Genomic DNA, 11,561 nt, shown 5'->3' on the forward strand with positions numbered 1-11,561 from the left:
ACCAGTAACCTTGAAGCTTTTCCCCTTCCTCTCTTTGGGTAAGTGTAGGTATTTAGTTCTTAAAAGACAGCTTCTGTTGGTACATTAGTAACCCTAAATGAGAGAATTGCAAAATCCCTCTCTCAAGGGGTAGGGGGACTATCTGGTCTATTTCTACTACTGAAAAGAATTTTATACAGGGTAAGTAGTTAATGCTTTTTATAAAAGTTGAAATTTATTGCAAGTGACAATATGATGATAGTCTCAGTTCTGAGAGCATTTGAATGGACGGTGCTTCTGTAACACAGCTTTATCTTGCGCTTGTTTAGCCTCACATGAGCAAGAAATGTGTTGGCAGCCTGTTAGAGAATGTAGATGAACTTGTGACTTAAATAAACTGCAGCTTGCTTTGTGCATGTATTTATATATTCTAAGCATAAACATTGTACAGCTGAAAGATGAACACAGCTCTGAAAATATTTTTACTGTAGGGAAATAGAAATAAGCAAACCCATTAAATTCAGTCTGGTTTCTGCGTGCCTAAATGTATTTTGCTCAGATCTGGTTTAGCATTTTGGGGTTTATGGTGGATTTGGTTTTTCCCCCCTAATGGTCTACATGCCGTGAGGCATACATATTGCATGGAAGAAGGGATACTATAAAAACACACTGAGACCCAGAATGCTTCAAAAAATAAAAAGAGAACGCCCCCAAAAGCCAGTTTTTATTCATTGCTGTCAAGGTAGCATAGGCTGCACATCTTCTTTGCTAGTTCTGGTCCCACAAATAGCCCTAAAAACTTTGCTGAAGAAAATACAAACTAGCTATCATTTGTTTCTTGCTAATCACGATATTAATAACAATATACTATAACTTTCTCTCATGTTATCTCCGGTTGTGTATTTATTTTCTGCAGTATTTTATTTACATACCCTTTCTCTGCAGCTACCAAATACAAGATGATATTACAGCTGGATCAGATGTTTCAGCCAACTTTAACAAAAGTGAATGAGGTTTTAAGAGACTGCCTAGAAACTTTTTCCATCTAAGTGTGTAGCTTTCCTTAATGTAGAGTAGATCGGTCATACTGTTTGGATGCGTTTGTTACAATAGTATTGTTCATATTTGGAACAGCAGGTTAAGAATTACTTATGTGGAAGGCCTGTGCAAATTGTGGCTATTGGATTTTTGATAAATTACAGAAGTTAAAATATTTTGAGAAATCTTACTGAAGTTTCAAATACCAGATGAGAAATGCCAATTGTGAGCTAACTTTCTGTGAAAATGACCTTTATGTGAAAATCGGATGACTAACAAGCTAAATAAAACTGCTTGTTATTCTGAAGTTCTCGTGTAAAGAGCCAAATGCAGACGTGCTTTCTTACACTTGTCTCAGAGCTGTGCTCCCATCAGCTATTTTCTTTTGAATGACAGTGAAATGGGGATGCTGAAGGAGCTATTTGCTTGGGAACAACTAGAAGCTCAGGATAAACAGTTAGGACCCCTGCTTTTTTTGTATCTTTTTCGCTCTTAATATTTTCCTTGAAATATGTTGTTCCTGGCGGCAATTATGACTTTGGCTGTAATATTGCTGGTTAAGAAGCTCCGTTCCTTGATGAGGCTACATGTCTGTTTTTAGAAGGTATTGAAGTGGTTCCAAAAAGAAAACTTGTTCCTAAAACCTGAGTGTATCCTTTTGGGTTACTTGGCTAATTTTGTGTGAGTCTTTGAGATTCCTCCAGTGGATGCTCCATAGCTTTAAGCAATGGGGTTTGATTTTTAAAACCCTAAATGTTGGCAGGATGTCCAGGTCTGAGCATTGCTGCCTGGTTACTGAAGTTGTCTAAGACCCACTGCTAGGGAGTTTATGGGCATCTCCTGGTTTTGAAATGGGGGCATTCCAGGTTTGACAAAAGAAGCAATAGGATATTTTACCTAAAATAACATAAGGACAACCTGGAAGGCAAAAGGAACACGCTCCTCATGGGGACTTGGATGGATATGAGTAGGGGATGGGATGTTGGCAGAAAAACCTGTGTACTTCTGGGGAGTTCCTTTTACAGCTTGTAGCAGAGGATGATGAGGCTGTTAGTGCTTTATAGCTGCCACTTCTCTGGGCAGTCAGGTTGGCAGCGAGGGACTGACAGCTGCAAGCAAAGTGGGTTTGTCCTTTTCATCAATAGAGTTTCTTCTCGCTTTTCAAATATGGGAGAAATATGTTGACAAGATACTATAAAGAAAAGCCTTTATGTTATCACAGATCACTGATCAGATAGTGCATAGGACCTTGAACTATCAATGCAAACAAAGGTTTGACTGCAGTATGGACTCTGCTTGAAATAATCTTGATGAGCCAACAGAAGTGGTAGATCAATATGCCTTAACAATCCATTTTAAAGTACCAGGAAGGAACACAACCTTTTCTTGCAAGCTGTAGGTATAATTGCTTTGCTTCATAAGTTAATATAAAAACCTGAGTGCCACTTTACTTTTAAGTGGTTAAGTTATTGTTCATGTGTAGTTCAGATACTCTTTGGTCTTTAAGGCTTACTTGGATGTCATTAAATATCTGAAAAAAAATAAATTCTTCCTTATATTACTAGTGGTGTTAGGTATTTGTGGGGAAGTGAGTAACTAAGGTTGCTACTTGCTGTGATGTTCTTTGTTCTTCAGTAAATGTGTAATTCTAAAAGTGTTTCAGCTGCATATTGATAAAATGTATCAATTGGTGATCTCTACATCAGCCACTGCCATGTATAACATCCTGTTGAAGGGTCTTCACTTAGTAGGGGAGCACTGGGTAGACTCATGTTCCAAATCTTAATCAATTAGGTTTCGGGTTTTTTTTCCTGTACTGTCACTTGTGTTTTGTCATATGCTTATCTTCAGTAGCCAGAGGGAACAGAAGAATGTGTGTGTGTGTGTTAAGGAAAGGACTTGTGAAAGTTGAGATGCTGTTCTACTACAGTTTTAAGTAAAGCTGTTGCTTTCACAGCTGCTTTGAAAGAGCATTCTCAGTTGTAGGAAGCATCGGAGAGTGTTGCCTGGCTGTTGGGTTAAACATCCCTTTTTTCCTAGCAGAGTTTACAGCCTGATTTAGGAAGAGAGAAAAAGCACCTGAAATCACCACTCGTTTTCTTAGGTGTTGCTTTTTGGGGGCGATGGAGAGTTGGTTTTTTGGGTGTGTTGTGTCTGTTTGTTTTCATACACTTGTTGATCAGGGAGTTAGGAAAAGTCAACCAATAGCAGTGGGTTTCAGAAACACTGCTGAGAGGTTAATTTAGAAATGCTTTGTGACTGTTTCAGTATTATTTCTATCAATCTCATGTATTTGTGATCTGAACCTTTACCTCTTCTCTTTCAGCGGTAAGAGCAGCAGCAAGGAAGCCAGTGGGATTCTCTATTTTGGGGGGTATTGCAGAGGGAGGGACCAAAACATAAATGCCTTGCCAGGCTGTTTGGGTTTTACATTGTCCTTGCTATGGAGAGATCAGTTCCTGGACAGGTTTTTCCAGGTTGTCTTCTCTAAAGCCAAGTTCTGTGATGCACAGTTAGGGACAGCGGCAGCTCTAGTTTCCATCATGATGTTGTTGTACAGATAGCATGGCAAACTGTGGCAGCGGGTGTTGACGTGCAGAGACTTAAGGTGCTGGTAGCGTTGAACTTCTCTTAGAGGAGCAATTAAAAAAATAATTATAATCTGCTGGTAGATAGTGAGCACTTAGTATATGATAAAACTACTTTTGCCATAGCTGAACAGAGTAACAAAAATAGGCACATCACAACTACGATGAGTAGGTGGTTTTGCAGAACTTAAAAGATGGAGGGGAGAAATGGTCTTTGTTTCAACTAGAGCAATTACAGTTCTGTGGAGATGAACTGCATTCTTCTCTTTGTAGATGAAATTATAAAATAAATGCGTTTATCTACTATTTTTAATCTAGTGAGATTTTGCTGCATTGACAAATGCAGCCTGAAACAAATCCTGTGTGATAATTAATCTTGTTACTTGTTCCTGTTTAAAAAAAAAAATCTATTTAGACACATTTTTAACTAAAGGACTAACACAAATCCATTTATAGTCTGTTCTATATATAGGTTACCATAACTAGGAATCTAAGCCAGAGATGTATTTCTCAGTTCTCTGAAATTTCAGGCATTATTTAGTGGATATTACAGTAGCTATGTAGACTTTTTTTTTTTAATAGAAACCTGTTCTGATTTAAATACTCATTTACATCCCAGAAAATGTAATGAAGCTATCCATTGAGCAGATTTTTTTATATGACTCTAAATTACATTATACCTTACAAAATCAAATGCTGTAGTGCCATTCTGTTTTCAGTCTTATCCCCTAGACTGACAAGATTACCTGATCTATGTGGACAAACCACACTTAATATCTGTAGGAACCCTACAAGCAATAAAATTCAGTATTGCTGCAAACATGGCTTAGTCTTAATTCTGAGAACTGATTAAGCAAGTGCTATCATGATCATTAGAGTCTGTGGATCTCAAAAAAAAAAAAAGCCTAAATTTCTACTAGTACCTAAGCTGATCAGAGATTTATCAAGTTACTCAGTAGGAACTGGCTTGAATTATTTCCCAGTAACCACCAGTCTCTAGTTTGCCTTTTGCCTGCGTTGTAAGTAGACTTGGATGGAACTTAAAATAAGCATTTTTGAGATATTTGTTCAGTGTCACACTGGTAGTTCTGAAGTTTCTCAGTATCTGTTGTGTTTTTTTGCAGATGATACATCTCTAGATGAAAGAAGGATTTGTCTTCACAACTCCCTTTACAGTATCTGAATAGTGAAAGCACAATGGACACTTTTTAGAATTTCACAGGAATCAAAAATCATCTAGGAACAAAACGTTGGACTTAGAGGAATAACAGACTCCAGAGAGCCCAAAATTGGTCACTGAAACGGATTTTGGCCATACAGCTTGGGAATGAGTACCATTGAGACAGCAAAGCTTGAAGAGCATATGGAGGTTCAAAACAATGACACTTCTAGTGGCTACTCACGACCTACTCTCTCAGTCAGTGAAGAGAACAAAAATGGCACTAGCAAACCAAAGGGCTTGTCTAATGGCTTGCGAAAAACAGCAAAGAAATATCCTGATTACATCCAGATTGCCATGCCTGCTGAGGCTAGGAACAAATTCCCTCTGGAGTGGTGGAAAACAGGCATCGCCTTTGTCTATGCTCTCTTCAACTTGATTCTAACAACTGTCATGATCACTGTGGTCCATGAGAGAGTACCTCCAAAGGAGCTGAGCCCTCCCTTGCCTGACAAATTTTTTGATTACATTGATCGTGTGAAATGGGCTTTTTCTGTATCAGAAATAAATGGAATGATACTAGTTGGATTATGGATATTCCAGTGGTTGTTTCTTAGATACAAGTAAGTAGCCTTTTTTTTTTCTCTGCAGGATGTTTTCAGAATGTTGGTTTCCCTCGTTTACTCTGGGTAGCAGAAATCTTATGGTAGCATCTGTAGCAATATTGCAGAGTAGGGATTGAAGGAAAATGAAAAAGGGATGACTTCTTTAGAAAATGTTCCAGTGTCCATGCTGGATATGGAAACACAGGTTTATCCTGGTTATTGAATAATGCTTCTAAATCTGAATTTCTGACACCTGTGTTGTACTAGTCAAACTTATTTTGGGATTGGGCTTTTCAAAGTGTGTTTACTGACTTGGCAATATTTAAACAGAGGAAATGATGATGATGATGATGTAAAAAATCTCATCCAAATCTGAGAAGAAACCCAGTGTCCTCTACATCTAGACTACAAGCTTTTTCCTTTGTCTTCATTTGCTTAAACTAGACATATTTAAGTCAAGTACATGTTTATAATATGGGACTAAAATAAGAAGGTCACTGAGTCAAGGAAAGCTATGCCCAACTGCACAGCTAAGAGTAAGGGCATGTTAAACTGATTAGGTAGCTTTGGTGTGAGCTTTGTGGTAGTTACGTACTATTATGAGTTAGCAAGACTGAAACCTGAAGAAAGACTTACTAGTATTTGATTTGGAGAAATGTGTTGTGAAGAGCAGGGGTTGGAGCTGTTCTTCAATTCTAAGGATTTAGTGTTATATTATAGTAAAGCTAGAGCTCCATAACTGTTGTATGTATATCCTGCACGTGAACTTTGTACTCAGCTTTATCCCCCACTTCTCTTTCAGATCAATAGTGGGACGCAGGTTCTTTTTTATAATGGGAACTTTGTATCTGTACCGCTGTATTACTATGTACGTTACCACCTTACCCGTGCCTGGAATGCATTTTCAGTGTGCGCCAAAGGTAAGAGGCTTTGCTCCCTAATTCTTGCCTTGGTCTCTGCGCGAGTCTTTACAGCTCGTTAGAGCAAATAGAATATAACATTCTAGGTGTTATTAAATAATGCAAGTTACTTTCAGCTGACGTCTTCAGAAATGTAGTTATAAACCAAAAGTTGTTGGATACAGAAAGAGCCTCAAACCGTTGCTGCAGTTAAGATGCTTTAAAGGAGAGTACCTATGTTGAAATAGTGCTGCTACCAAACTAGTAAACTCACTTCTGAGGCTTAAGCTAATCACTCTAATACTGCAGCAATATTTTTTTTTACATGGTGGGATACCAAAGGTTAATATTGTAATTCCTAGTCTCATACACAAGCTTGTGTTGCAGTATCCCTTTAAAAACCCCACAGTGTTATCACATGCTTTGTCCTGTTTCTCACACTACTTTGTCAGGAGGTGTCACTATACCTTAAGTCAGCTGCCTATCCCTGCTTCCAACCTGCAAAATGCATATAAATGTGGCTAACACAAGTTCAGCTGTTTCAAATGAGCTTATACATATAGAAACATGTAGATGCTAATATTTCTACAAGCGTAATTAGGTGGTGACACAAAGGAATTCTCTTATTGCCATAAAAAGTTGTAGACATATAATTGCCTTGGAATAGCCTGAATTGTGTTGGCTGTTCTGAAAGAGCAGTGCACTTGAGAGAGTAAGAAACTGTCTGGTTGTCTGCTGAGAAGGTAAGCATTTTGAAACCTAAAAAATATTGCTAATTTGTTTTGGGAGACAAATTTGTCACCACTTATGTAGCATCTTGTTGGTCGTGAGGTACAGCATCGTGTCTGTTCGCTTTTATTCCTTCACATTGGGACAGCTTAGGAACATAGTGGATGAATTACTTTCCTTATGAATCAATATCTACTTGAAAAAGCTTTATTTATATACCACTATTGTAAAGACTCAAACATTTTCTTCTAGTAGGTTGGAGAATGACTTTGTGTATAGTAGACCATAGTGAGGAATGGGAAGAGATAAGCAAAGGGAAACTTAAATGTTTCTGAAAGTGCATTTGCTAGCATTAGAACACTATGAATTATTTGAACTCTAGAAAAACTTGATACCTCTTCTGGATTTTTCCATGTTCCATGTTGTTCCAATTTTTATGATTATGGAAAACACAGTTATCTCTCTATCTTGTGGCTGGTTGTGTGTTGGTGTGGCTGGTTGTGTGTTGGTGTGGCTGGTTGTGTGTTGGTGTGGCTGGTTGTGTGTTGGTGTGGCTGGTTGTGTGTTGGTGTGGCTGGTTGTGTGTTGGTGTGGCTGGTTGTGTGTTGGTGTGGCTGGTTGTGTTTAGTTTTCCAGAGTTAATCTGTAAACAGCTAGGTGAAATTGAATGTTTGCCTAATATTTATGAGAATCAAAAGCTGATCCTAATGCATGTTTTTAAAAAAAAAACAAAACTCTAAATCTGAGTAAGTGCTGACTGAGTTTCTAAACAAATCTGAAATGGAGTTTGAGGTTTTTGTCTTGTAGGAGCATTGCTCAGTTCTGAATTGAATGACAGAAATGGTACACAAGGTTGTGCTATGTTAGAACTGGTTTAAAATGTATTTTATCCATTCTATTAATGGCTATCATGAGATACCTGACCTTACAAATTTTTAATGTTTACCTTTATATTCTGCATCTCATTCTTATACAATGCATATATTAAATAGTCTGGGGAGGCACAGACAGAATGCTAGTGTTTTCAAGCTGATCTTTAACACCTGTCAACTTTTATATGTATGCTGATTTGTTTAAGAATATGTGAAAGAAAGCCAAAGAAAATGAGGATAATTTGTGTCATTTTCTCTGTGTCTCTGTGACTCCACATATGTTTGGGCAAGAAGTTTACTCAAACCACTTATGGGGTATCTTTAAACATATTTCTTTGTACTTTTTTTCCTGGTGTTCTAGTTGAACGGAGATTCTCAGGCAAAGGTTCAGAGGATCCTGCGGCTGATTTCTGGTGGTGGTCTGTCCATAACTGGATCACACATCCTGTGCGGAGACTTCCTGTTTAGTGGTCACACTGTGATACTAACGCTGACCTACCTGTTCATCAAAGAGTGTAAGTGATGGTATTTCAAGGCACTTCTCTTGTTCCAATCTGTTGTATTGGGAAAGCACATGATAAAGTACATTTAGAACCAAAAGTCACTGGCCAGCTGTATATACACTGTACATGTACACGTTCGAAATACAAATCAAAGTCATGATTGCTGAGCTAAAATGGAATGTGAGGCTAGTAGAAGTAGGGTGGGCTTTAATTAAGGGCTTAATTGTCTAGATGTGTCACTTCTGCCCTTATAGAAAGTGTTTACTGGTTGATTGAAGCAAGCTAGCTTTTCATTATTAATTGACAGGTTATTCAAATTTTGGGTAAAACATACTGTAGTTAATTGTGCAGATTAGGGCTATGCAGGTTGGCTGATATACCTTAGATTTTAAGGAATTTTTGTGGCTTGAGCACAGTGCCATTGCACGCTTCTACTACAGCCAGAACCAACGTCATTTTTTTTGTGTGCTGTACGTTTGTTACTCTAAACAATGGAAAGTTGATTCATGTTCCTTGGATGTCTTCTGCTACTTATGCCTCTGGAAGTTTATAAGAATTTGGCAAGCACACAGAAGATATAGGTGGGGTTATTGTTTCCCCTTTTGCTTGACATTGTTATGGGGCACGTGGGGAAAAAAATATCTATCTGTACTGCACACACAGCATTGATTGAAGCTCTGGAGAACTGAGCATCAACTTCTAAATCTGAAATATGGTAAGCAATACTCTACCCTGGGAACTTGGCTGCTCATGAATGCATGGTAGGGAGTTCCCTTTTCCAATTCACATGTTTGGAATTGGAACCTTCTCTCCTGTTATGTCCCAAACTATGCAAATGCTAGCTTGGCTCATGGGAATGTGTAATTCTCACTGAAACAAAAATAAGACTAGCCAGAATCAGTTGAATGCCTTCCTTTTATTAAAATGTTGAGGGAAGGAAGTGTTGCAGTGCTACATTCTGCCTTAAACAAAAAGCACAATATAAAAATGCCTCTCTAATACTGCAAAGTTCAAATCTGTGGATGCGAAACCTTCTTCCAGCAGTGATTTGAGGTGCTGATTATAGTCTGCTGATTCTTAGGCTGAGGTTGTTCCTGTAAAGTGAACATTACTGGGGGAAAGGCATGTGTAACTCATCAAAATTACCAGAGCAATATTAGGAAAACAGCCTAGTAATAGACTTGGGGTTTGCCTTAATGCCGGTCACATACTCTTTAATATTTTTAGTAGCAGGAAAAATACAGATAATCCAATATTTTCAGGGCTAGTATAACTCATGTGCTTTTATTATAAGGGGCTGGAGGAATTGTAGCACACAAACTCTTGTAATAAGCCCTTTGACTGCTGCCGAATTGTTAGGCATCTATTTCAGTGGAGTTGTGCTCTATAACTGAGAAATGCATAGCTTTCATTTTTCTGCCTCCCATATAATTAGCAAAATGTTATCTGAGCAAGGGCTTAAGCCCTATAATTGTTCTGAATTAGAGGTTGCTTATGGTGTTCTTTTCTGCTCTTGGGATATGACATGTCTTCAGTACAAGATGCATTCTGAGGTTTTTATTATTTCTGGCTTAGTGGATTTTTGTCTTTTTCCTCTGCTCTTCTCTTCCTTTCCTCCTTTGCCATTTCTTCATTTATTCCCCCACACTCCACTTTTTTATGCCCAGAATAGTTATTTACATTTTTAGCCTTGGTATGTCTTTCTTGCTTGGGGCTGTTTTCATCAGCTTCTTGAGATGACTTGGCTTCTTACCATTTTTATATTTTTTTTCAATCAGTACATACAGATTATACAGATTTATCCGCAATGTTTTGCAGAGAGCTGAGAGAACTCACTGTTTTGACACTTGCATGAAAATCTAAGTCCTCTTACAGGAGCTATGATACCCAGGCTTCTCAAACCGCTATGGGTAGGCTTGTTGAGATCAGTAACTTTTCTGCCAGTATTGTGTGAAAGCAAAGGCTGACCATTGCCCCACAAGGCAAGGGCTGCCAAAACCTCCCACTGTGACTAAAATGAAGCCCGTTGGCCTGTCAGGAGTTATGAATGGTCATTGTGACACCCAAGGCATTTTCCAACGGGGAGAGAAGGGCAGGGGAACTTTGCCACTGAAGTGGCTTAAACGCATTTTGAAGAAGAGCTTCACTGCCGTTTGTTAATCTTTAATGAAAGGGTATAAATTCACATACTGTACTTCCCTGTACAGTGAGCTCTGTTTCACAGAACAGAGGTTTCATGCGAAGTAGTTAAAACCTAGGAATTAAGAGTGTCTTTTCTTGTTTATTCTCTGGTCTCTGCTTGGGTTATGCTTTACTTGAGTGTAACTTGACTTGAGCAGCGATTTGATACATGCAAGTAAAATAAAGTGTATGTCTTGCCTCAATTCTCTCTTCCCCCTGCATGCCCTACCCTGTAAGTGATTTATCTGAAAAGCTAACAATTTGACTAGAAAATGGGTGATGGTGCTGTCTACCTCTAGCTGCTCATTTTGGATTTATTTTACAAAGAAAGAACACCTCATTGAGTTTGCAAAATTCTTTAGTCTTGTTTTCTCTGTCAAAACAGGGGTTTTGGACCAGAGTAGTATAAATGAGTTATGTTTTAAAATATAGTAGCCTTAATTAAATAATCTTTTTCATCTTTTCCCCTTCCCTTTGTGGATTCTTATAATAACGCACATGGCTTTTTTGTGTGTTTTTTTCCCATTGCTTCCCTATTTCACAGATTCACCGCGTCATTTCTGGTGGTATCACTTAATCTGCTGGCTAATGAGCGCTGCTGGCATCATTTGTATCCTCGTTGCTCATGAACACTATACCGTAGACGTCATCATTGCTTACTACATCACCACACGGCTCTTCTGGTGGTACCACTCCATGGCTAATGAAAAGGTGAGTGGCAAATACCTTTACAATGCATGTATTGCCTACATTTGTTAATACTGCTCAAAGGTCAAAATTGGTTTTTAATTTCGTAATAAAAGTAGAGGTTCCCTATTGAAATTTAAACTAGTTGGGCAAGGAGTTTCACTTTACTGTGGTTTATGTAAATAGTCAATGCATTTGGAAGTTACTTTTTGATCTGCACCTATTATTAAGTTATTTTTAAAAATATTTTTTATGAAGTTATTTTTAAAATTCCTGATATTTTGGCTTAAAAACATTTTTTGAACTTCAAGGCTTTATTGC

The 11,561-nt window shown here is 38.1% G+C and overlaps 1 protein-coding gene across 3 annotated transcripts in view; it reads left to right on the forward strand.

The window, feature by feature from the left end:
- The window catches only part of SGMS2 (sphingomyelin synthase 2), a 41,303-nt gene that overhangs the window by 18,355 nt on the left and 11,387 nt on the right, over positions 1–11,561 (forward strand). For all 3 annotated transcript variants that reach the window (XM_082050466.1, XM_082050467.1, XM_082050468.1), the window contains exons 2-5: positions 4,730–5,387; positions 6,172–6,289; positions 8,231–8,384; positions 11,098–11,264. In XM_082050466.1, the coding sequence (XP_081906592.1) occupies positions 4,933–5,387; positions 6,172–6,289; positions 8,231–8,384; positions 11,098–11,264 (894 nt within the window). In that variant the 5' untranslated portion in view covers positions 4,730–4,932. The remainder of the gene's footprint in view (positions 1–4,729; positions 5,388–6,171; positions 6,290–8,230; positions 8,385–11,097; positions 11,265–11,561) is intronic.

The sequence above is a fragment of the Streptopelia decaocto genome (genome assembly GCF_964273445.1).
Source record: "Streptopelia decaocto genome assembly, chromosome: 4".
Taxonomy (NCBI): Eukaryota; Metazoa; Chordata; class Aves; order Columbiformes; family Columbidae; genus Streptopelia; species Streptopelia decaocto.